General features: G+C 39.7%; 1 protein-coding gene across 7 annotated transcripts in view; it reads right to left on the bottom strand.

The window, feature by feature from the left end:
• Positions 1–4,711: 4,711 nt before the first annotated feature.
• COPS2 (COP9 signalosome subunit 2) overlaps positions 4,712–26,511 on the bottom strand; it is a 35,248-nt gene continuing 13,448 nt past the window's right edge. The window contains exons 2-14 of one of the 7 annotated variants that reach the window (XM_025210493.1): positions 25,316–25,465; positions 23,823–23,900; positions 22,804–22,929; positions 21,724–21,834; positions 21,531–21,608; positions 18,905–19,079; positions 17,698–17,876; positions 17,511–17,563; positions 15,096–15,193; positions 8,936–9,018; positions 6,942–7,002; positions 6,410–6,468; positions 5,330–5,465 (exon numbers count right to left, since the gene is read on the bottom strand). In XM_025210493.1, the coding sequence (XP_025066278.1) occupies positions 6,446–6,468; positions 6,942–7,002; positions 8,936–9,018; positions 15,096–15,193; positions 17,511–17,563; positions 17,698–17,876; positions 18,905–19,079; positions 21,531–21,608; positions 21,724–21,834; positions 22,804–22,929; positions 23,823–23,900; positions 25,316–25,465 (1,215 nt within the window). In that variant the 3' untranslated portion in view covers positions 5,330–5,465; positions 6,410–6,445. Of the gene's footprint in view, positions 5,466–6,409; positions 6,469–6,941; positions 7,003–8,935; positions 9,019–13,595; positions 13,905–14,643; positions 14,774–15,095; positions 15,194–17,510; positions 17,564–17,697; positions 17,877–18,904; positions 19,080–21,530; positions 21,609–21,723; positions 21,835–22,803; positions 22,930–23,822; positions 23,901–25,315; positions 25,466–26,511 lie in introns of those variants that run through there. The other 6 variants (XM_025210491.1, XM_025210492.1, XM_006029031.3 and 3 more) reach the window with 6 other exon arrangements.

Raw genomic sequence — 26,511 nt, 5'->3', positions numbered from 1 at the left:
AGGAATGCCAACATTCCAGACAGACCTAGGCTAAGACAGGGATACAATTTAATTTGAATTTTATTTTTGGCAATAACATTTTATTTTTCTGGCAAGAATTCAGATACAGACTAATTCAGATATGACCTATATAATGCTAAGACTTTTATGGTAAAACATGTGATATACAACATGAACTTTTTGATCAGGCAACCTTCCTCTACTGCCCCTTCTGCCTACCCAGAAGTCTGACAGCTGCTGTAGTACTTCAGACCAGTGTTTCTCAACCTGTGGGTCACAAGAATATATGAAAGGGTCAACAACAAACTTTTAAAATGGATTCTCCTTTAAAAGGAGAAAAACATGGGAAACTGGCTTTTCCCTTGCAGGCTGCCAGAGTTTCAGCTTGCAAGGGGCTGCATGGGCCCCTCCATGTTCCCCTTTCTCCTGCTCCCTCCCACACACACTGGGGGCCTGGGGGCCGTTGGTCAGGAGTGAGAGGCACTGGGGTGGGACTGCCCAATGTTTACAAATGGGTCGTGGTACAAAAAAGTTTGGGAACCACTGCTTTAGACCCACACATTGCTGCTCCTCCTGTATTTTCTTTAAAGTTGGATATGGGGACAGTCTGTTCCTATATTTCAAAGCCTAGCAGCAGCACATCTAAGACAGCATCCAGAAGTAGTTCTAGACATGCTCAGGGTTGCACTAAACTAGCTACACTACCTAATGTCTTGGCTTTGTTGTGTACTGAATACCAAAGTAGGTAAGGTATGCTTCTTGGTTGTGCTGCCAGCTTGCTATGGTGAAAGTATAGCTGTACCCTAAGATATTCTGCTGATAGGCATGACACAGAGCTGTTTATAATATTACAGTCTAGCTGGGTATTATTTTTGTGCAAAAATGCACGGATTTGGAGCAAATGTTCAACTCTGGTTCAGTGAATGGAGGGCAGAAAAACAGCACATGACTGAGCACAAAGGGTACTCCAGAAGCAAGATTTACTGTATTCTACCTTCCTGCCTGAGAATTCTCAAAGCTCCTGCCCAATAAATTCCCAGGATCAGAAAAGGCTCATTGGGCTATGCAGGGAAAAACTGATCATTTAAGCAGCATTAACATCTATTTGAAGCTTCTTAGCTCCTTTCGAGAAGGGGGAGTGAAGTTGTTCCCTCCTGCTGTTTGGGGAAATGTAAAAGAGTGACAGAGAAGGGCGCCAGTAATAGCACACCTCAGCATGTCTTTCATATTGTTTTGGGAAGAGAAGCTCTGCAAAGGGAATCAATGTTGTAGGGATGCCTCTAGATTTACACAAATGAGCCCCAGGACTTACTAAGTGACCTGTTTATTACACTGGGCACAATTACATCTATATTAATAATATTAATAGATGTAATTGTGCCCAGTGTAATAAACACTGTGCCCAGTGTTTGGGAACTGCACTTTGCTTTAGCTAAGTACAGTTCCCAAACTACAAGCACTTGCTCCCTGGCAGAGCTTAATACAATGAGTATTTTCAGATTTTTAATGGAATTTTTTAATGTAAATAATACAGGCCACCAAATTGTAAAAAAAACAAAAAAAACAAAACACCATACTGGGCACATCTATACATGCATTAAGAAGCTTTAGTTAATGCTCATTAAATCTAGTAATTATAGCGCGGAGTAGTAATCGTCTAGTAATTACAGCACATCAGAGCAGACTCGATTAATCTAATCAGACTCTAATTGAACCTACTGGAGTGTGGTAATTACCACACTCCAGCAGCCTCCCGTGTTTTCTGTATCAGCATCCCCATGCTTTAAAATGGTGGTAGGGGCACTTTTTCTAAAGCTTATCGAATGACCTTTAGTTCAAGTGCCCCCATTGCCATTTTGAAACATGGGGACGTTGATACATGAGATGCTGCAGCACTTTAATTAGAGTAGCTCCGAGAGTCTCTCTAATTAAAGTGCCGCCCATCCTCCCCCAGCAGCCCTGGAGCACGTGTAAAAGTGCCCTGCATTGTGAGGTACTAGGAAAATATGCATTAGCTTATTTTAAAGTGCATTAACTAAATAGCATGTTTTTAGTGATGCTTAAATGTACATTAAAATAGGCTAATGCACAGTGAAGTGCACATGTAGATGTGCCCATTGTGTAATGAGAACAAAACCTCCAATAGTGTTATCTAAAGATACTTTGAATGAACATGAAAAGGACTTTGCCTGTAACAGGAAGCAAATGCAATTTATACTCACTATATATTACATGACTGAGTAGATTAAAACAAATGCATTGGCTAAAGCCTATCAGAAAAGGAAACTTGCAAATTAAAATTCAGCCCCACATTACTTGGGGGAAATCCTGAACTTAGTTTTATTTTATAAATGCAAAGGAACTACAGCTGTACATCAAAACTATAGATTGAGAGTAATTCTGTGCATGTGCTAGGTAGCTGATCTTTTAAAAATAATTTAATCATTTCAATACATTTTAGTTACAACCAGGAAGAGGCCCAATCAAATCCCTTTGCGGTTTTAAATAAAATGCATTGAGAAAGGTATTTGTACCTGATACAAACTGCAGCTCAAACCCCAGGCTACCTGTGGGATTTTGGGCTAGTCTTAATCTACACTATAACTCAGTTTGCTGTTTTATAAATTGGGTCAGCAACATGCAGGGATGTTGTGAGGCACTCAAATAATTTAGTGATGAATACCATTTAAGTACTTAAACTGACAGAACCTAGTCTACAAGACCAGCTATCTGCAAAATTTTGCTATTCTAATTTAATTATAGTTTGTTGATAGTCCACAGATAGATAGATAGATAGATAGCGAGAGAGAGAGAGTCATCTGAAATAAACATCTTGGCCTCACTATGAATAAGCTATTTAACCAATCTGTGCTATTTTTAAATGGGGAGAAATCTGTATAGACAGACCAGAAGAAACAAACTACAGGATTTTAAATGATAAACAGTCAACTAAAAAGGCACAACTTGGATTTGCTTACAGTAATTTGGAAGACTTCTCTGTGATATAATAAATACTATTACAATTACTTTCTGAAATGTTTATTTATATAATTTACTTTAGGTACTTATTCGACTGTCAGGCAGCTGTGTTTGTCTTAGTAGGAATCATAGAGAACACAGCAAATCACTTTTCCCAATCTACTGCAGTCTCCTACAGAATGCTGTATCTGCTCAGGACAGGCACTGGACCCTTTTTCTACCAATATTACAGCCTCCCCAAATAAGGAATTGTAAAAACCATTTCACCTTTTTGTCCCTAAATACACAGCTCTTCCAGTTCAATTGAATATCACAATTGGTTTTTCACTCTTTGAGAAAAATACAGGTGCTTTGCTAAGTAAGTTTTCTACATGTAATTCAGGCTTACAAGCAAAGGCTATTCACAACAAATGCTTAATGTAAATCAGCAATGACCTTCAACTTTTTAGGCCCAGACTAGTACTTCAATAGTGATTTTTTAAGTTTCCTGAACTCGATCATCTGAACAAAAAACTTAGAATTACCTGAAATTCAACGAAGTGGAGAATTTATGTTACCCTTCTGTTTTTGAGAATATCCCATACTGATAATAAAAATACTGTACATATTATACAAAGAAAAAAATCCTATACATTTTAAGACCCCCCAAAATTCAGTAAAAGTCCTAATTTTTTAAGTCCGTGAGATTAGTACCCAAAAATTGCAACGTTCTTCTCAAAGCTTTCCGGTCATTATTACTTAAAAGCTGTTCTACATTATTTTACCAGCTGGTATTCCACTCCTTTCCACATAGAAAGCCACATGGCATTTGCCATCTGTTAATATTCTCCATATTTAAGATTTGAATTTGTTTTAATTTTATATTTCTTCAGGTATTTATTGCTTTAAAATATATATATCCCTTAGGATAAGTATGCCTGCACCATTTAAACCTTGAATGCAATAGGTGAAGGTGTGAGAAAAGAGGCCAGCGTGGGAAGATTTCCATATCCTCAGTGTACTGCAGCATTGGATTTGTGCTAGCTCCATCAGGCTGCCAGAGAGATCTGTTATGGCAGACTGTCTGGATGCTACTCCAGGTCCATACTTAAATGGATATGATGGTCCAAGATTCCCAGGGCACAGAAGGGAATTATGCTGTGCTCATAAGGGCTTCAGTACTGTCTGTGAAGGGACTGCACTGTAGCCCATCGGAGATTTGGAAGGGCTGGAATCTTCCCCCTGCAAAAAGCCTATATTCTACTCCCATACTGCCAAAATCCCAGTGCTGCTCCTGAACTTTGGTTTACTGTTTATATAAAAGAACTACAACTGAATTCAGAGCCAAAGAAGAACATAAATCTAGTTTAACAAGGCACAAAGTTAGCAATGGCATTCTGAATTTTCCCCAAGCCATAGCCTAGCAAACATTTATTTAAAATGCCAAGATCAAAATAAGGAACTAGAGAGCACCTACCAACACTGGTTACAATGGGATTAGCAAGAGCCCAGCATCTCTCAAAATAAAGCTTTATGCCAGCAAGACTGCTAGAAACCAGCTCTTAAACTCCGTAATAATTGTATTTAACTACTGTAAAAAAAAAAAAAAAAAATCAATAGCATGCATACCAAGGTTAAGATTTAATCTCCACAATATCTCCATTAAATTGGGAGCAAGGGCAAAAGAACACTCACTTACCTACTTTTCTAAAAATCAACAAGATGTCATGAAAAAACATCAAGAAACAAGTTGTACAATTTCTGAACTGCACTGTTTATTTTGCTGCTTGAAACCTAAGTGACAGTATGCCACTATAATTACGGGGTTTCTTCTAAACTTTTACTACACTGCAGGTACAGAAATATACGGACACATTTTTGGAGAATTGACATTTTGCAAAATGCAGCAAACATTTCAATTTATACATGAGAAAAGGAAGTGTTCAAAAGGGTATGCATTTCAAGTTATTGCAGGTTATTTCTGTGAGAGAATTTCTGAAGGTAAAACATGTTTAAATTTAACCAACAGTAACATGTCAGTGTATTTAAAATCATGACAAAAATCTTCTCTCTGGTCATTAGTTGCCCTCGACAGATTACTAGGATGTTGTATGTTTAGGGCAAGATGTCAATACAGCATAAATCCCATGGCATTTTGGTTTTCTTCTGGAGATTAAAGCTGTTTTTCTTGGGATAAATGCAGCAGCAAAACACAAACCAGCTGATCAAAAAAGCACTTCTGCCATAACTCCAATAATTTCAGGGCACACCAACCGACAGTAGTTTTGCCATTCCCAGTTCTTTTAAGGTTTACATCTCTGCACTGTTGCTTTAAGTACATTTTGTGAAAGCTTGTTTTCTGTTAAGCCAACTTGCTGACTACAGCTTGGTTGAGAGAATTTAGTTGGTTGGTCCATTTATCTAATGCAGTATACCGTGCACCACCCCTCTTTTGATGATCCAGTTCAAGGAGCTGGTTGACTTGATCAATTCGGCCATGAATAGTGCTAGAATTAAATAAACAGACAAGTGAATATGAATAACCTCTAGTACACATTAAATATCTGAAATAAGTATGATTCAGAACTTAAATAAACAACAAATGCAAGTGATAGATATCCAGAGTCATTTGACTGGCCCAGGAATTCAACATCTGCACAGCTATTGTCCTGCGGGAAACCATCATGAATAAAGGTAAACTGCAGATATCTCTCCTAACACAAACAAGTGGAGACTTAGATCACTGAGAGAGAGCATGCTTGGTTAGGAGGTATGCAAATTAATTTGAATGGAAATCTGATGTGAATAATTCCGTTAAAAGAGTGGGAGCCAACCTTGATAGGTGTGCCACAAATTAATCCCTGTAGCCTCTCAGTGCCACTTGAATCCTCTTCCCCTGCCTGATCTACTGTTCTGCTTCCTGCCTCCTCCCCAACCTGCCCCATGCCACAAACAGAGGCTGCCCCAGAAAACAGGAACAAGGTTTCTTTTCTTTAATAACTGAATTTCCATTAGTCAAGTTAAAAAAATGAATATCTTACAAGCTATGGTCAAAGTCTGAAAATTAACTAACAGTGCTAGATACAATTTCTATTATAATTAGCATGAAACCTCTCTCTAAAACCTCTCATCAGCTCTGAAAATCTCAACCTTTACAGATATGACCACTAGTTTATAAGAATATAGATTTCCAAATTTGACACACTGATCCAATTACATGCTATTATAGAATTCAATATGAACATAAAACCATGCCATTCAACATAATTGCAACTATTCTGAGCTCACATCTTTCAAATGTGATTCAACTTTTCCTAACAGCCCTATATGATCAGCAAACACATTATCTCATTGCTATAGGATCAAAAGGTGAGAAATACACACACTGTCTGCTGCATCCTCTACACTATATTTTTAAACATTTCAGTGATCAGAAATAGAAGGTACATACTTATCCAATATGCACTGCACAAGCAAACTCTCCACATCAGCTACATCTATGTTTAATTCCTAAGGAAGAAAAAAAATCTAGTTATATTGCCATTCTACTATTTTTCAACATTAAATATTTTAATGTGCACACATCTCAGTATGCTCTGCAGGCTTCCTTAGTTTGCCTGGCGACAGATTGCAGCGGTGCATAGGGCAGTCCTAATTGGCAGACATAGACTGTTCACGGTTAGCCTGCATTTCCCTGCAGTAAAATGTGGGGACTATGAAGAGAGAGGGTTCTGGAGCAGCAGATTCCAGCAAGTGGCACACTGTCTCCCTAAGAGAGGTGGGGAGTGGGAGGGAAGGGGGGAGGGAGAGAGAGAAACTGGAGGACTACGTTCTCTTCTGAAAGAAGCCATGGCATTTATAGACATTTGCTCTCCCAGGAGAAACTCTCCTGGTAATGATTTAACCCTGGGTATTCCCAGGTTATTTTTCTCTTGGAAGTGGCCATTTTTATCCTGGGAGAAAAAGCCCAAACGTCTGTATACCTGTGGTTTCTCCTGAGACAGCAGCAACTCTCCCAGGAAAACCTGAATGTCTGTACGATGCCTTGGAAAGGAATAAGCATAGTTTTCAAACATTTGTGCAGAGGGCCAAAAATAAGCACTAATGGAATTCCTGGCTGAAACTAAGGTTTGCAAGAGTTAATTCTGTGCAAATGGTATGTACTTTAAGAAGCTATACTAAAATGGATTTCAATTTATCACAATCCTTAAGGGTTTTATTAGGTAAATCACAAAAACTAAGTTGAGCTCTTTCCTAATATTTCATTATAAACCAAATTAAAGATGTCAGCATGCAAACAGATAAGCAAGCCATCAGATTCTCTTGAACTTCTCCTTTTTGAGATTAATAAAGCACTCTTTTGGCCTAGAGACCTATATGACATAAAACTACAAACAACAAAAGACCATTACTAGACTAAAATTCATATCTGGAGTTGTCATGGGTAGGTGGTATCAGATCCCATATACAGACACGGTATGCTCTTGCCAGGAAAGAAGTGATTTGTGGCCTTGTTCATTCTTTGAAAATAAAATAAAAATGGAGCTCTACATTAGAGGAAAATTTTAAATGCTGGACTAATGAGGTAAATCAAGCTGCTCTCTGACAACTTACAACCTGTCCTATACTTCCTAGCTATATTGGAGTTATTTGCACAAAGAGCAAGCACCATAATCAAAAAGAATTCCTTGTTTTTTTTAATCTTACTCCAAGATTTTATACTTCTTCATTTTATCTATTTTGTATCATCATATACTATGCTCTATTTTAATTTTTAGATTGGCAGAATGGTATTACCTTGTTTTACGATTTTACCAATAACCATAAATATATATTATTTTAGTATTATATACTTTTATTGTCAATTTCTTCATATTGTTTTAGCAAAAAGTCTGTAAATAAACTACTACTACATATGTTTTAGAATGCTGCCAAATTCTTCAAGGAAAACACAATCTTTAAAGTATATTTTTCCTTCACAAGAAACAGAAATATTTACTTCAATATTTCTTCAATTCATATTATTTTGTTATACAGGTCAGACTAGGCAACGGTCTTTGGGAGAAAAAGCCTGAACATCTGCACGCTTTTGGTCTGTATTAGGAGAATAGCAATTCTGGTCCCTTCTGGCTTTATAATCTATTCTTTTGTTTTATAATTCCATTCCCTTTCAATCTTTATATTGACAACACTGAATGCTAGTGAAACCGACTGAGCAAGAAGGGATACACTACCTGTAATTTTATTTTAGTTCATGTGTTCTGACTCATAATTTATTGCAGTTGCTTTAGTGGAATTATGCAAGTTCAAATGTTTATATTTCCTCTAAGAAGAGATTTTCTGCATACTAAGTCAAATATATTCAGCTGAACAGCTTAGAAATTTGTCATGGTATTAGCCAAGTAGTCATGTCTTGTAGAAATGTACCAGTTTCTACAAGACACTGGCCAGAATTGCTGTTCTCTCACATTTGGGGGTCTTGCAACTGCAGCAAAATCACCTTGCCCCACACTGCTTTGGGTCAGCCTGGAGCAGAACAGGATAAGGAAAGCTGCTGTACCCCTGTCACTAGGCTCCTGGGGCCTTGCCACAGCAACTCAGTGTCGTCCCACCCCACATCTCCCTGCACTCTTCTGGGTCAGCCCAGGAGAATGGCCCCTGTCCTGCCCATCAGCCAATTGATGAGATGGGGAGTGGGTTGCAGGAGGGGAGTCTGTCTCCTGGGGTGGGAACCTTCTCTAGCTGGTCCATTTGACAGCTCATCCCTTGCCCAGGTAGGGGAGAGGGCAGGCAGTCAATGTGCTTCTCTAACTGCAGGGGTGGTTCAGGGAGCAGCCCTCTAGTGTCCTCTGGCTGGAGAGCTTGCCTGTGATGTCAGGAGTCCATTCTTGACAAGGCTGTTCCATTTAGAGGGGAGTGAGATATATTATTCATAACTCATTCACTTAAGCAAATGCAAAATTTCTACGGCAAGTACCTTAGAAATAAAAGGAATATGTATTCTTGTGTAAGGCTTAATTAATTTTATAAGCACTTGTGTTCTGATGTTTCGCAAAAGCTCTGTAAGAAAAGAAAACAAACAAACAAACATTATAAAACCAAGGTTAGCATTCAAACAAGCAAACATGTAATATATATATTTTTTTGTCTTTAGCCATTTCTTGACTACGATATAACAGACCAGTGAGTGCTTCCATGCTACGGAAAATCTTTTTTTCCCCACAAATTGTTGCACAGCACGTACCCTGGTTACTGGCAGGAGACCTGAAAATAATTTATTCCTTTGTAAATCGTTTTAAATAATTTTAAGAGACTCGATAAATAGTACAGAATATTTAATACACAGTAGCTCTGCATTGCCACTTTGCTACTTTAACACCTGTCTCCTGCCAAAGTGTAAAGAGATGGAGAAACTGAAGATGCAAACGTACACAAGCTTAACTTAAAGCATGAGTAGTCCTAGTGAAGTCTTGAAGATAGTAGGATGGCTCCAGTGGTATAAGGGGACATGAGACATGGATTTGTGAGAGTTGCTGTTAGCTATAGAGACTACCTAATCTTACCTAGCTGGTAACATTTCTGTGACTCTCTCATTAACCTGCAAGTTCAATAAGCTACAAATGAAATATGCATGTAAAAAAAAAAAATCACAGAAGTTTGCTGTTCATTTTAAAATTTGAGATGCACTCATTCAGTCATCTCACTGTTTTACTACTGCATAGTTATTTATCACATAATCCATCATTTTAAATTTTCACAAGAACGTTTGAAAACCAATAGATAATCCTAAAAATGTTGGACAATATTTTGTATTTATAACTAGTGACAATTAATGGCATAATAGGTCAGATCCTCCAGCGCCACACAGTCACATTTCGTTATACTGTTCATCTGATTTGATTGTAAAGCCCTCTGAACTAGCCAAAGGAGGATCATTTCAGACTAAAGATGATCCTTTGGTGGTAAAGATCTAACACAGCGATTCTAAAACATATACTCTCACTGCTTCTGGCATATGAATTAAAAATAGTTTGAGTGAAATGGGGTATGGCATCCCTATACCATGGCCTTTAATGCAACACAGGAGAAGGACAGGCACTGAATGCAGACCAGCAGTACGATCATGGCAGCATGAAGATGAAGTTTTCCTTCAGTAGGAGCCTGATCCAAAATTCATCGAAGACATCTGCAGTCTTTTTGCTGACTTGCATAGATTTGGCTCAAGACCTCTTTCTCATAATTTTTACTTATTCATTTTGGTTGCATTTTGCTCCTTTTACTATGTGCAACTATTGTTTTCGCAAAAGGAAAAAAAAATCTCTCATTAATGTTGTAAATTATAGGACTAGTGCATTTAGTACTTTGCTCTTATTGACTACTACAGGGAGTACTCCTATAAAACAAACTGAAAAGCAGAATTATCTGAGTAAAACTAATAAATATGATCAACTAAACAGGGTGTACCAAGTTAAGAATAAAACAACGTACATGAATATACATTGTAATTAGCTGTAGAATACTGGTTGCTGGAAGAAAAAAAAGATCCTCAAACCTCTACCTGTACCATGGCTCCCAATCTTTTCTTCCTGCAACCCTAAATCCTGGTCATGACCCCCACCCCCGCTGCTGACGCACTCATGCCCGGCAGCGCCAGCAGAGCCCCGGCCAGGCTGTGATCGCGGGGGGCAGCGGTGGCGAGAGCTGAGTGGACCGTGCACCTGAAGAGTCCCACAGGCAGGAGAGGTGGAGGCAGGGGCAGACCCCCCCGCCACCCTGATTTGGGTTGTGCCCCAAGGTTGGGAGCCACTGAACTATGCTATCTGTATTGAACTACTTAGTCCAATTCAGGAGTGGTAGTTCAGCATGAGAAGTGTTTATACTGCAATACAGAATGGTAATACAGCTACCTCTTTGACTAGAAATAGTAACTTGAGGGGTTCAAATGAAAGGAGGGCAAATAGGAGCAAAGAGAGAAGCTGCATTTCATAGGAATAAGATTTGGCATTTCTCGGGCTATGAAACTGCCAAACTCTCTCCAGGCCCTAGTTCTACCATGCTCTCTTTCATCTCCCAATTCCCCTCTTCCCCAAGCCCCCAGGAGTAAACTTATCTTCCTAAAAAGACCTCAGAGACCATAGCTAATGCAAAACAGCAACAGAGGTGCTACATATTTCCAAGTTCTCTCTCTGTTAACCCCTTCCTCTTCTTCAGCCAAATGGAAGTGTAAGGCACTTCCTGCAGCCACTTCCCTCCTTTTCCATATTGCTCTGCACATTTGCCAAATATCCATCTAACTGATCTGTCCAAGTTAGGATGCACATTGCACTCCTAGGGGGGAGACAAATTATTTGAAAACATGGGCAATATTTTTCAGTAGTGAAGGCTGCTAATATTATATTATATTACCAGCAAGTGACAGAACATCATGTGGTTCCACATACTTCTCTGGTTTGTACTTTAGTACATGTACAAAAAAAAAAAATCACATTCAATTACTTTAATCTTCTTAAATTCTTTTTATTACTGAATAGTTACAAATGCAGCCATCATTGCATTGTTTACAGATTACATGGCTTAGATTCAAAGATTCCCATCAAAACAGAAAATAATTCTCACTAACAGGAGATATGCTGAAATATAAAATGTATGAGGGACGCGATGGACTTCATCTCTCCACAATCTCTTTCCTGGGACATGATGGGCTTCATCTCTCCACAAAAGGTAAGGAGTCTTTTCTTATAGAATGGTTGGCTGGCCTCCTATGTTGAGCTTTAAACTAAATATGATGGGGGACGGGGAGGCAGGAGATGGAGAGAGTCTAGAACCTACAAACTGAGAGACATGCAGCAGTACACCCCAGGTAAATACTAAGGGGCCCTTTGGGCGTCAGAATGGGGGGGCATCAAAGGCACCATTTGGAGGGCTCAAGGGCCTCTATACTAATGCTAGGAGCATGGGGAACAAGCAGGAAAAACTCATACTTCTGCTTGCAGATAATAATTTAGACTTAGTGGGGTTAAAGGAAACCTGGTGGGACCCTACCCAGGACTGGGTGGTACACATTGAGGGCTACGGGTTGTACAGAAGGGATAGAGTAGGGAGGAAAGGGGGCAGGGCTGCTCTCTATGTAAAGGAGCATTATACATCTACCCTAATCAAAATGGGATCAGAGGAAGAGAAAGTTGAGTCATTGTGGATTACAATACATGGAGGTCATGGGGAAAGGGACTTGGTGGTGGGGGTCTGCTATAGACCACCACACCAAGAAGAAAAGCTAGACTTGGAATTCTTAAGGCAGCTCTCAGAAGCTGTACAGTCTAGGGATGTGGTTATCATGGGGGACTAAATCTACCCTGACATCTGCTGGGAGAAGCAGTCAGCCAAATCCAACCGTTCACATAGGTTCTTAACCTGCGTGCAGGACCTTCACCTAATGCAGGAAGTATATGGTCCCATTATGGGCAATGCCTTACTGGACTTGGTGTTGGCCATGGGGGAGGACCTGGTAAGGGAGCTGCAGATTTGTGGTCACCTTGGGGACACTGACCACCAATCAACTGAATTCACCATATGGTGTAGGATGGGTAAGATGACTAGTAAGGTAGAAGTGCTTGACTTAAGGAAGGCTAACTTCCACGCGCTTAGGAGCCTAGTCAATGACGCACTGCAGGAGAAGAGTATTGGCGAGATACGAGTCCAGGGAGGGTGGTCATTCCTAAAGGAAGCGATCCTTTGGGAGCAGAGGGAGACTATCATTGTACGAGGGAAAAGGGGGAAAGGAGCCAAACAACTTCCTCGGTTAAACAGAGAAATCCAGGGGAGCCTAAGGGCAAAAAAGAAGGCATATAGGAGGTGGAAGCAGGGGGAAGCTATCCCAAGGGAGGGGGTGCTCTCCCCTACCCTGGGGGTCTTCAAGAGGAGGGTGGATGGGCCACAGCAACTGCAGAGCTGAGGCTGGCAACACAAATTAAAGACAACAAAACGTCTTTTTTTAGGTATGTAGGGAGTAAAAGGAAGGTTCAGGACAGCATAGGACCCCTACTGAACAAGGGGGAGCAATTAGTGACAGACACGGGGGACAAGGCTGAGCTATTCAATGAGTTTTTTGCCTCAGTGTTCCTGAACAGGACTCAAGGTAAGTCTCCTAGTGGGTTCTTAGGTGGGCATCAGAGGGACACCAGCCTACCAACTGTCAACGCTGACTTGGTGCAGAGTCACTTGGATGGACTGGATGTGTTCAAGCCAGCAGGCCTGGACGAGCTGCATCTGAGGTACTGAAGGAATTGGCCGGTATCATAGCAGAACCACTGGCACAGCTGGCTGAGTGCTTGTGGTGCTCGGGTCACGTCCCGGAGGACTGGAAAAGGGCCAATGTGGTCCCTATTTTCAAGAAGGGGAGGAAGAAGGATCCGAGTAATTATAGGCCAGTCAGTCTCACCTCCATCGTTGAAAAGGTCTTTGAAAAGATTATAAAGGATCACATTTGTGGGAGTCCAGCAGGAAAAATAATGCAGCACGGAAACCAGCATGGATATGTAGCAGGTAGATCATGCCTGACAGATCTGGTTTCATTTTATGATAGGGTCACAAAATGCTTAGATGCAGGAGTAGAGGTGGATGTCATTAGCAAGGCCTTCGATACAGTATCTCATCCCATTGTCATAAATAAATTAAGAGGCTGTGACATAGATGTTTACACGGTCCGGTGGGTGGCAAATTGGCTTAGCGGTTGCACCCAGAGAGTGGTAGTAGACGGGCTGGTATCGAGCTGGAAGGATGTGAGTAGTGGGATCCCACAGGGTTCGGTCCTTGGACCTGTACTCTTCAATATCTTCATCAGTGACTTGGACGTGGGTGTGAAGTGTACTCTGTCCAAGTTTGCAGATGATACTAAATTGTGGGGTGAAGTGCACACTCCGGAGGGTAGGGAACGATTGCAGGCAGACCTGGACAGGTTAGAAAAGTGGGCAGTACACAATAGGATGCACTACAACGAGGACAAGTGCAGAGTGCTGCACCTAGGGCGCAAAAATATCCGGCACACCTACTGGCTGGGAAGTGACCCTCTCAGCAGCACAGAAGCGGAAAGGGATCTCAGAGTCATAGTGGACTCCAAGATGAACACGAGTCGTCAGTGTGACGAAATCATCAGCAAAGCTAACTGCACTTTATCATGCATCAGCAGATGCATGACAAATAGAACCAAGGAGGTGCCCCTCTATGCGGCATTGGTCAGACCGCAGTTGGAGTACTGCGTCCAGTTTTGGGCGCTGTACTTCAAGAAGGTTTTGTTGATAGACTTGAGAGGGTCCAGAAGAGGGCCACTCATATGGTTAGGGGCTTACAGGACAAGCCCTATGAGGAGAGACTGAGGGACCTGGACCTCTTCAGTCTCCGCAAGAGAAGGCTGAGAGGTGATCTTGTGGCTGCCTACAAATTCATTAGGGGGACGCAGCAAGGGATTGGAGATGCTCTGTTCACCAGGGCGCCTCTTGGGGTAACAAGGAACAGTGGTCACAAACTGTTCCTTGTTACCCCAAGCAGATTTAGACTAGATATCAGGAAAAACTTCTCACGGTAAGGGTGGTCAAAATTTGGAATGGGCTTCCAAGGGAGGTGGTGCTCTCCCCTACCTTGGGGGGTCTTTAAGAGACGGCTGGATAGACATCTGGCTGGGGTCATCTGCTGGCTGGGGTCATCTGACCCCAGCGCTTTTTCCTGCCTAGGCAGGGGGTCAGACTCGATGACCTGTTGAGGTCCCTTCTGATCCTAGCATCTATGATTATCTAAGGGATCCCCCATTTAACATTTCACCCTAAAGACAAAAGAAAAAAAAAACAAAATACTTAGAAACTAATATCATGCAATATACAATCTTAGAAGTTTCTGATCTTGCTTTCGTTCAAGTTCATAGTGAAGTTTAAAGGACTTGAGATCCAATGTACACTCAAGTTAATGCAATTATTCCACCAATCAGTGTTAGATTGGGCCCTGACTTCAAAGAGAGCAAGAAAAAGCTTTAGAATAATAACTGCACTGTTCATAAGCAATAAAAACTTTGAGGAACATAACTAACAATGGAGGGGAAAAGAATCACAGAGGAGTAGGGCTGGAAGGGACACCGCTTGTGAACATACCTTCAATGTGCTCCCTTATGAAGGGATCATCCATGATGTTGCTGTGATTTGTTTTCAGAATCTTCTCAAATTCAGTGATGTCATTATTCTGATAGGCACTTCAAGAAAAAAAGATAACCATGTTATGCGACTATTCTACTTGACAAAATTGTATCCAAATAAGATTTCCAGTCTTTGCATGCTCAGAAATTACCATTATATTTACAAGCTGTAAAGTCAGTATAAACTGAGTACATTTCAAATAAGAGGATGTTGAAAACGTATGTACAGTTTCATTATTTTGGGGGGGTTTTTTGGTTAGTTTTCACAGCTTATTATTAATATGTTGTTCTTTTATTATTATGAATTGATCTTTATTTGTATTTGGAAAAAATTATCATTTAAAAAATACTAAATAGCCAATCTCAGTAGTTTTCTCTACTCTCTTTGTTTACTGAAGGCTTGTTATTATATTTTACATGCCAAATGAATTTTAAAAGGGGAACTGTTTGATTACTTAATTCAAAAGAAGTGAGAATTGTTTTCCACGTTTATACAGTGTAATCTTGAGCGACCAAGGCTTATTTCTAGTGCTATTGGGACATTTTTCCTTATATAGCAGCATATGGAAATACAGGCAGCAAGAAAAATACTTGCGACTTAATGTCTTCGTAAATTCTGCAGTTTTTTAAGATCATTTGTGATTTACTTTTAATATGATAATTATATCTGTGCTACATTTTTCCTCTCTCCTGGCACTTGAGAAAAGGTTGAGCAGAGAGGAAGCCAAGACTGATCATCAATCTTTCAATAGAAGAGGCATCACGGCATCATTTAGGGCTGGGGGCAAGAGAGGGGGACAGAACTGAGACCCCCAGTGAGGGAGGGAAGGAGGGAGCTGGGCAGGGCTGGGACTGGGGCTGGAGTTGAAGCCCACCTAGGGCGGCATGTGGGACTGGAACGTGTGGCCGCAGGGCCTGAGCAGGGAGTGGGACAGAGCCCTGGACGGCTTGTGCATGCCCCCCAGATCTGCCATGGGGTCAGGCTCCCTACCCTGCTACCCTCCCCCACAGGGCCTCCGCAGACCAGCGGGCGGGACCTGGCATGGCAGGGAAAAGTGGGGCAGGGCAGCTCGGTGCTGCTGCTGCAAGCCCTGCACCACCGGGGCGAGTTGCCCCCTGCCCGCCCGGCAGCAGCAGGGGTGGTGGCGCAGAGTTGTGCCCCTTGCTGCTGCCAGGTGGGCAGCTGGCGTCTCTTCAGGGCAGCATGGAATTCCCAACAGTGGCAACAACTTCCCTGCCCTGCCCTGCCCGCTGGGCTGTGGAGGCCCGAAGAGGAGGACAGCCAGGTGGGGAGCTGCTGACTTCACATTCTGTCATGTAGCGTGATTTGGATAATACAAGTTACAAGACTCAAGAGTTCACTTGAGAATCCTATTACCACAAAACTTCTTTAGAAAGCATGGCCAGATGTGTGAAAATTCTTTAGATCAATGCCTCCAATCATGCACCTGATATATATAACTCCAGATAAAAACTCAAGGAAGGACTAAAAAGCTTGTTTTTCAGAGGTTTGGAGTACTTTCAGCTCCTGCTAACCTCAATTAGAATTCCAGGTGAACAATAAACAATAACTCTGCAAACTGGGCCCTAAATAACTAAATGCGAATTATCACAGCCAATTCACACCATCCTGGAAACCCTGACTGTCTTGAAACAATGACTGAGCAGTCACGAAAAATTTATTTGGTTCCAGGATTAGCAATTAATTGGCTGCTACTATTATGCAACATCTACTGAACTTCTCTAAGAAAAAAAACATGCAAGTGTTACTTTAATATAAAAGGTGAATTGTAAGAGCATTGCTAGTTTTCTATTTGCGTGTTGGTTTTAAGGGCATTATTTTAGTTTTATAATAAATAGAAATATTCTTATTCTCAATATGAGGTTTCAAATACATTTTCACCCAATAATAACAGCAAATATTTAGCCATAAAGCAGTAGATACATGTGACCTCTGCAACATGTTCACATTTTAAACATTTTTTTTGGTTCACACTCTAGTTTGGCATAAAAAAAGTTGCATGACTCAAAAACACAAATTAGGGTATTTAGAAGGTATTTCCCTTGAAGGAAAAAAAAGATAATTTGTAATGGTTGTAGATCTTTTTATTTATTTATGTTTTTACAGATAATAAGGGGTATTTTTCTTTTAATGCATTCAAAAAAGATACAGCAGATAAAGCTTTCTGGATAGCACTAAATAGAAAATTCTTTGCAATAAAAGAAAAAAAATCCAGAAATAAAACTTGCTGGGTATTTATAGAAAAAAATTGGATTGCATTATAAAAAAATAAAATCAAACTACCTTCACAAACTACCTATTACATAGTCTGAGCTTTGCCCCAAGATAAAAAAAAAATGCCAAAAAACTTACCTTACTAAATTTGTCATTGCTAGAATTTCTGGATCATTTTTGTATGGTTTAGCCTAAAGACAAAACAAATCAGAGTATGTTTAGATACTAGAAAAAACTTTCTTCTTTTTTTTTTTTTTGTTGCAATTTCCATACTCAAACTAGAAAAACAGCAACTGAACTGACTTGTTCATATTTCTAAATATACCTCCTGAGAGTCAAATGGGTTTATTCCAGACTTCATCAGCATGTTTGCTAGGACCAAATATTTTAAGCAAGTGGTTCTTCTAGGACTCCCTGATTCATCATAATTCTTGAATGCTTCAAAGAAGTCAGTGTGTGCCTTTTCAAATTCTCCTTCTCGTAAGTGCATTTTGCCTCCACATTCTGGAAAGAAAACAATGATGAAAAAAGGTATATAGTATGCCTTGAACAAAACTATTCTCCTAAATGTATCAAAGTATTTTTAAATTGCTTTCTGAAAATATTTTCAGGTGCTTCTCCTCATGCACTAAAAGAGAGGTAGTTATCTATGTTGGTCTGAAGTTAGGCGGAAGGCAGAGCAGGGTGGCACCTTATAGATTACCTGTTCAGAGAAGCAAGAGTTTTTGTAGGCTATAGCTGACTTTATCGGATGCTATGAATGGACTTCCACATAGCAGGGGTACTAAACAAAGAATAAGGCAACTCATTCCTTCCGATTTCTGAAAGTACATTGATAACATCTGACAAAAGCTGGCTGTAGCTCATGAAAGCTTATGCCTCTCTGAATGAGTTTGTTTATAAGGTGCCACCCTCCCTGTTTTCTGCCTGAAATCATTAAGTCATGCATTAGGACTTCAATATAAAGCTGTTCCTTCCCATTTGGATTTCCAAATCGAGATCTCATAATGCATACAAGGGAACACTGTCCCCTGCACCCAACAGTTATTTTATCTTTAAGTTAAAAGGACTTTACATACATTTACTCACACAGGATTTACCCAACAACAAACTTCAAAAGAATATATAACAGCACTATATACTTGAGAGCCATCCACCATATTGAGTAAAACCTCAAATGAGAAATATGGTTTCTTTTTATTGCTTCAGTACACACAATTGGCTGGTGTTCTGCCTAGGTGCTTTTGCCAGCAGAGGCAGCAACAGATAAGAGAATCTGGTAAAAAGTGCTTTCAGACATGGTATAAGTCTTCACTATAACTCACCTCACCTTTTATTGAGTAGCAGATAGATAATTTCCAGAACATCTTAAAGCTGTTTAGTTATCAACACATTTCAACAAAGAGATTAAGAATTTTCTATGACACATTCTCAAATGAAATAACAAATAGATCTTAGTTACTTTAAAACTGAAGTAAAAATGGTTTGTACAGTAGAAATTAAACTAAGGTTATATGAAAAAAAAAACCTGCCTCTGATGACTCCCATGATCAGTGGATGAGGAATGGCAGACTTGATGTGCAATGACTGTTCATATAGTGCTTTAAGTTTTTTGTTATTTTTCTGTGCTGTATACATTTGAATTTCCAAAGCATAGATTTCCAATAGCTGAGTGCCCTTTTTTAAATCATCTTCTCCATCATCAGTCTAGGAAAGATTAAAAGTAATGAACACTGTGAAATCTGGTAAAAATGGTAGGATCAGCATTATACCTTAAATGTTCTCAAAAATCCCCTGCCACAAATAAAGACATCTCCAAACGCCATATTTACATGCATCCAGTGAAATTAAAACAAACTTCAGAACTTGGCCTAGCCTTTCACTTAAGCAAAAATATTGGGTGCCTGTAGACATGCAGGATGTTTACTTTGATACACTGTAATTACAGCGTCTTTGAGCAGACGTATTTAATTGAGCATGCTAATCAGCATGTTCCAACAGCCTTGGTGTCTCGTGTATTCCTCGTCCCCATGCTTCAAAATGGTGGCAGGGGCGCTTTAACAATAACATGGGATCATTGTCCCATGATCGCCTCCTGGAGAAACTGGCCAATTGTCGCCTTGGGTCCTCCACGATCCACTGGCTGGAAAATTGGCTCCGGGGTCAGACCCAGAGGGTAGTAATTGATGGAAGTCACTCATCGTGGTGTCCTATGACCAGTGGGGTCCCCCAAGGCTCTGTCCTTGGCCCCATACCGTTCAACATCTTCATTAATGATGTGGACACTGGAGTCAGAAGCGGACTGGCCAAGTTCGCCGATGACACCAAACTTTGGGGCAAAGCATCCACACCAGAAGACAGGCAGGTTATCCAGGCTGACCTGGACAGGCTCAGCAAGTGGGCGGACGAGAATCTGATGGTGTTCAACGCCGATAAATGCAAGGTTCTCCACCTTGGGAAAAAAAACCCGCAGCATCCTTATAGGCTCGGCAGTGCTATGTTGGCTAGCACTATGGAAGAAAGAGACTTGGGGGTCATCATTGACCACAAGATGAACATGATCCTGCAATGCGATGCGGCGGCTAGTAAAGCGACCAAAACGCTGGCTTGCATCCATAGATGCTTCTCAAGCAAATCCCGGGACGTCATTCTCCCCCTGTACTCGGCCTTAGTGAGGCCGCAGCTGGAGTACTGTGTCCAGTTTTGGGCTCCACAATTCAAAAACGATGTGGAGAAGCTTGAGAGAGTCCAGAGAAGAGCCACGCGCATGATCAGAGGTCAGGGAAGCAGACCCTACGATGACAGGCTGAGAGCCCTGGGGCTCTTTAGCCTGAAAAAGCGCAGGCTCAGGGGTGATCTGATGGCCACCTACAAGTTTATCAGGGGTGACCACCAGCATCTGGGGGAACGTTTGTTCACCAGAGCGCCCCAAGGGATGACGAGGTCGAATGGTCACAAACTACTTCAAGATCGTTTCAGGCTGGACATAAGGAAGAATTTCTTTACTGTCCGAGCCCCCAAGGTCTGGAACAGCCTGCCACCGGAGGTGGTTCAAGCGCCTTCATTGAACACCTTCAAGATGAAACTGGATGCTTATCTTGCTGGGATCCTATGGAAAATCATCGAGTCCTGCCCTTTGGGAGGGGGGCTGGACTCGATGATTTTCCGAGGTCCCTTCCAGCCCTGATGTCTATGAAATCTATGAAACTAAAGCTCACTGAATGAACTTTAAAGTGCCCCTGCCATCATTTTGAAGCGTAAGATGCTGAATACACAAGATGCTGTGGGCGCTTTAATTAGAGCGGCTCCTAAGAGACGCTGCCTCCACCGAATCATATGTAAAGACACCCACTGAGTCTTGCTTCAGTAAGTACTTCTGAATTTGGCTCCTTGCATATATCAGATCTTTAAAGCCAGGTACATTACGCTTTTACTGGTATAAGTGAGCTGAAACCGGTCTATACCTATAACAGAACAGAAGTTTGGAGCGCACACATACTTGTTTAAAAATGGCAGAACCCAGGATAAGATTTGCTCCCCGCCTCCCACCAAAAGGTGGGTGTGTATTCTGTTCACTACTCATCTAAACTATGCTGCTTACAGAAAACCACGTAACTTGGATCGATTCTGCTTTGGGCTTTTTGAACATCTGTACCTAGCCTAAAAGTGACCCATCTCAATTTACCATATTTACTCAAAACCAAGACAACTTTTAATTTAAAATTTTTCATGCATAGAATCGAATCATTGGAGGGTTGTCTTATATTCACCCCCTCCATCACTCTGGTGGGGAAAGCAGCAGCAGGGGAGCAAGTGGCCTGTCCCTGCTGCTGACTGTCATTCCTCCCCGCTCCCCCTACAATGCCAGCCCCTAAAGCTGCTTTCCCCTCCTGGTGCCCACCTCCTCTTCAGCCACTTGCCACCCCCACTTATTCAGTGTGGCAGCTTTGATTCTGGCTCTCACCCAGACCAGCCAGTAGCACAGGCTTAACATGTACATTACACATCATTTCTATTTACAAAGATCAGTATATATAACACACTTACAGTCCAAAATATGGAGGGAAAATATATTATTGCATATTAAGCTACAGTGATGGTTTTTAAAGATGTCTTAGGGCTGCAAAAGCATTTTTAGAAAATACCCATATGCTGTACCTGGCATGATTGATGCAGCTGGCGCAAAATCTTCTGTAATTTTCCATATTCTTCTCGTTCTAAATATAATTTGCCAAGCTGTAATTAAAAAATATTAAGTCTTTAAGTTCATTAGGATTTTAGAATCTATGAGTGACAGCTTAAGAAGGTTATAGCAAGCTAAAAGTATTTAAAATATGTATTTATATTTTACCTTTGTGTTTGTCTTAAACCACAATCTGTCATTTTTAGCATCTTTCAGTGCTTCAAGTGTTGTTTCATAGAATTCCTGAAGCAAATCCATCTGACATAAAAAATCAGAATTCTATAATTGTAAACAGCAAATTTGTACCTGTTAATGAAGTCAGTTTGAACAAACTAAAAGTGCATGTTTGAACTTCAATACAAATAAGAAACAGAAACCTAAATCTTATTGAACAGTACTGCAAAAATTGCAATTAAAATAACAAAACTTCACTTTGCTTTCTTTCTGTATAGAAGAGGTATGTGTGTGTGTGTGTGTGTATGTGTGTATATATATATATATATATATATATATATATATATAAAAAGCAACGTAATTCTAAAATAGAAGATTGGAAGAGACTTCTGAACTCGCAAAATCATTTAGAAGCAGCCAAAGGAGAACCAAATTTAAAAATGTTAAAGTTTTGAAGTCTTCCATTCTTCGTCAATATAGAAATTGCAGCCAGTTACTGTAACACCCAAATGGGCACGCAAAGGAGTTACTAATCTGATCTTTCAGAAAAATGCTGTGCAGAAAGTTTACAGAGACTTTTATGCATATTTTGTAGCCCCAATTGTTTGCTGACAGTTCAGATTTGGAACCTGTGAATTTAAGGCTGAGAGTAAGGATCTGCTGGCTCCCTCCAGTCCTGAATTTTACATTATTTAGTCTAAATTACTGTCAACTGTACCAATATGTGCCAAACTGATGCCAGAGTGCATCATGCTTAGTTTCCTTCCCCTACTTCTCTGTGCTGTAGGACACGAGGAACTGTCTTGAGGAAAGTAAAGGAATCCACTCTAAGCACTGGTGATTCTCCACACCTACACAAAGGCATAGGGAAGTTTTCTGTTCCTTTTAATATGCTGCTCTAGCAGCACAAAGGGAATGGAACTGGACCGGGCACCTGGCCATAACATTTCTGCTTTGATTAGGCTACTAGTCTAAAAGATAGACAATGTTTCTGAGATAAACTTTGAAATGCAGTTATCATAAGTACAACTGATAGGAGGAGAACCACCAACATGAAAGGACTGATGATCTAACCTGTTTGGAAGTGGAGATATAATCGAGAATAGAATTGATGGATTTTTCAGAGTAATTCCTTGTAACTGCACTCCGTATGTAGGTCAATAGTTGTTTATATCTGTTCATCATTTCAGGAAAGTTAGTCTGTAAGGAAGTATATCATTTGGAATAATTAAAAATGTATATTAAAACGTGAGATAAGATCTTATCAATATGGTCATGCAAGCTATAGCATTGTAGTAGGTTTGCGTATCAGCTATCACTATAAATTTTTTTGTCAGGATTAAGGATCAGTAGCAGAATTAATACCGAGTCAGGCAGGACTTCCTGGAGTACAGGTTTAGAATGTTCACCATATTTGAGAAACAGGTAAGTTTGAAAGCACGGCCATATGTGATGCAAAAATAGTTGCTAATAACACATTCTAAATTAATAATGTTTCACATGCCACAGTGTTAATAGTCCTTACTGCATACTGGAATGTGAACACTGTACTGTACTATTCAAAACCTACTTTACAAAAAATTTCAAAAAATACTCTTGGCTAAACTTGATATACAAGATCTCATGAGACATTTTTTAAAACAAATTTGTAAAACCACAGCTTTCTAAAAAAAACAAGTTTGGTCTGTGCAGTGTAAGCCCTTAGTTCTTTTAAAAAGCTGTGTGTCAATCTTATATTTAACATTTTATCTAACAGATGCGCATGCAGTCAGCCTGAGCCTCAGAAGGTGGAAGGATGAAGAAAAGCAGCTGGGATTATTCTGCAAACTTCTTCAAAATGAGAATTATACTTTAATATACAGAGATTGTTTTCTGGACACTTCCTCTTTCTGGGGGATTGTGCACAATACCTTAGTCTCTTTTGCGACCATATAATATTCTCATAGCAACAATAACACTCACTTATATGGCTAATATTAGAAAAGTGTTGTGTGTGTTCTTAGCTCTCCTTTGTGGATAGACATATGGAGGAAAGGAAGACAATTCAATAACTGTGGATCAACCCCATATTAGTGCAATTTATCTGCTCTTACCAATTTAAAGTTTATTTTGATCATCTGTTTCAGAGCCTTGAATCCCCATTCTCCTTTTTCACCTTCAAGCTCCAAAACCTGAAATAGGAAAGAAAGAAAAATTTCCACAACCCAATATTTATAAACATGACATTGGTGCATGTCATTTTTATTAAATACTGCATTTTTTCAATCTAACAGAAATGAACTTGTGCTCTTCAAAAAAAATAAATGAATAGATTATAAAAAGGTTTAAGATACTTTTTCCTGCTTATTTTCGGTGTTGGAAAGGGACAAACTTTGATCTTCCATGACTTTCTAGAGCAGTTTTTATCTTGGTATACAATGCTCTTAGATCACATTTACCTTAACTTATAGTTAAAGTTGTTGGATCTTTAGAAAATAATTTCATATTTCAAAATGTCTGTCATAAGCCATTAATGATAAAATAGGAAAAGAATCAGAGGTAAAAAACAAAACAAAACCCCACTAAAAAAATCCTATTTTCTGAATGGCTCAAAGTATCCTTCTTGCCATGTGATGTCATATGTCATTAGTTCTTTATTTATTATAAGTTAGCATTAAACAACAAGATCTTAATTTCTAATCTAGTGAAAAAGGAGGATTGAAAAACAAAATAAAAGTTTCAGGTGCTTTTATATGCATTTAAAAGAAGCCCAAAATAGAAAAATCTCAATATTTCTCTCTTTAAAGATCATGCTTAACACACTCGTTTTTGGTGACATTAAGAGTTTAAAATTCACATGAATGGCAAATATTTCTGCCAGTTAGCATTTTAAGTTTTTTGCCCAGATCTGTAGTGAACATTACTATGCAAGACAGTGATGCTCAACCAGGTTCCAGAGCACTCTGAGGTGCTGTTAGATCCTTTGGAGAGTGACACAGGAATTGTGAGAAGATAAGCAGCTTAGGGCAAGATCAGGCTCCAGGTGTGAGGAGTAAACCAGCTGAAGGCAGGCTCAGGCTCTCCCATTCCTCAACCCCTCTGCAAGGAGGTAGCACTGTAATAAACAAATTCGTTTCTGAAATGGGGTGCAGCCCCATTCACAAAAGATACAGATGGGTGCCTTGGGTATGGCAAACAGTGCCTTGAATAAGATATAGAAAAAATGTTGGGTTTTTTTTCAGTTAAAGAAACTGAATTTGGTTTCTACACCTGATAAATAAAAATGTATTTACAACTGTTTAGTTAGCTTAACAGAGTCACAAGAAGTAAAAGCTTCAGCTGCACTATAGAACTAAAAATAACATATGGTCTATTATTGTACTTTAAAGCAGACAGGGAGTCAAGCAGCCTAAGAATGAAGACTTATTCATCTTCTTCTGCATTAATAAGCTGTATTGCTAAAAGAATAATTTCAAACGTCCTGGAAAAAACCTCATGATAATATCAGTGAAGATTAGTAATCCATCTTCTGTAACAAATATACTGATGTTTAAGTATAAGCACACATTTTTATAGCAGATAAAATGTAATTTGAAATGTTCAGTACCAATATAAAAAAAGGTAGAATGTAAAGCAAAAAAACCTTCTGAAAACTGCTCAACGCTGCTTTGGGATCATCCTCCTTCAAAGCTTTGGAATTGTAGTACTGATTTTCCAGATCCACATTTGGCTCAGAGTTACTATCTTCAGAGTATTCCTGCATTTTTAGAAGGAAAGGAAAAAAATCAGAATCTATAATACAAATGTTTCATATCAGCTAAAATTATCACCTGATAATATGATGGTATATAAAGACACTGTGACTTGCATCTCCCAATATAATAAAACAAAGTGCATTTATATTTCAATAAAACCTTCCATCTTGAAGAATTTTACAAGCTATATACATACACAGCATTACTAATATTCAGCTACCTCAGAGGCAAAGGGTAACAACCAACTGCACATGAATGCTGAGGAGCAGAAATCCTGACCAATAACACCAAGGCAAACAACTATTTTCCTATGGGAAAGATACTATGGGACCTTTACTGTCCATACAGGAGAGACTATATGAGTTGACATTCACAGCTGTTATTCAAATAATAAGTGTAGTGACTCAGTAGTGAATGATACCAAGGATTCATACAAGAGAAACATTCTCATTTTATCCTATGAAGATTCACACCAAACCATGGCAATAAAAATAATCATGGTGATGGCATTATCTGCTTATTCCCTGCAAAACAGGAAATAATGGGATCCTGCAAGGAGTAGGGGGAAGAGTCTATATACAAGATGAATCTAATCAAAGGAAAAACCTATAATGCAAACAAGTGGCAGTCAGGATGTACAATTTACTTTACTAGTTACACTGTTTACTATTTTTTAACATTGCACTCAGCTTTTAATGATGAAAATAAACTAGTCAGTTTTACTGTCAACCTTTTGTGCTGCAGAAAATGCAGTTGTGATTATTAAAACTAAAGCATAGACCCAAAGGAAAAAGAAATCTAGTACTGACAAAAACACATATACATTTATCTTAAATTTTTAATCCAACCTCTTCCCAAAAAGATAATTGTGTACCACAAAAAAAGAGTATTTCAAGCCAGCTATATATCCCCCGCATTTGAAGTTCATTGCTTTGCAAAAGCTGCTGGCTTGACAGCACTAGTGAATGAGCCCCTCTATTCAGGTTTCTTATTGCTAACCTTTTTTGCCCCACAGCACTTACCTAAATAAAAAAAGCACCACGGCACA

The sequence above is a fragment of the Alligator sinensis genome, unplaced genomic scaffold (genome assembly GCF_000455745.1).
Source record: "Alligator sinensis unplaced genomic scaffold, ASM45574v1 scaffold814_1, whole genome shotgun sequence".
NCBI lineage: Eukaryota > Metazoa > Chordata > Crocodylia > Alligatoridae > Alligator > Alligator sinensis.
The sequence above is the reverse complement of the archived record's forward strand: the minus strand, read 5'-3'. Positions and strand labels throughout refer to the sequence as shown.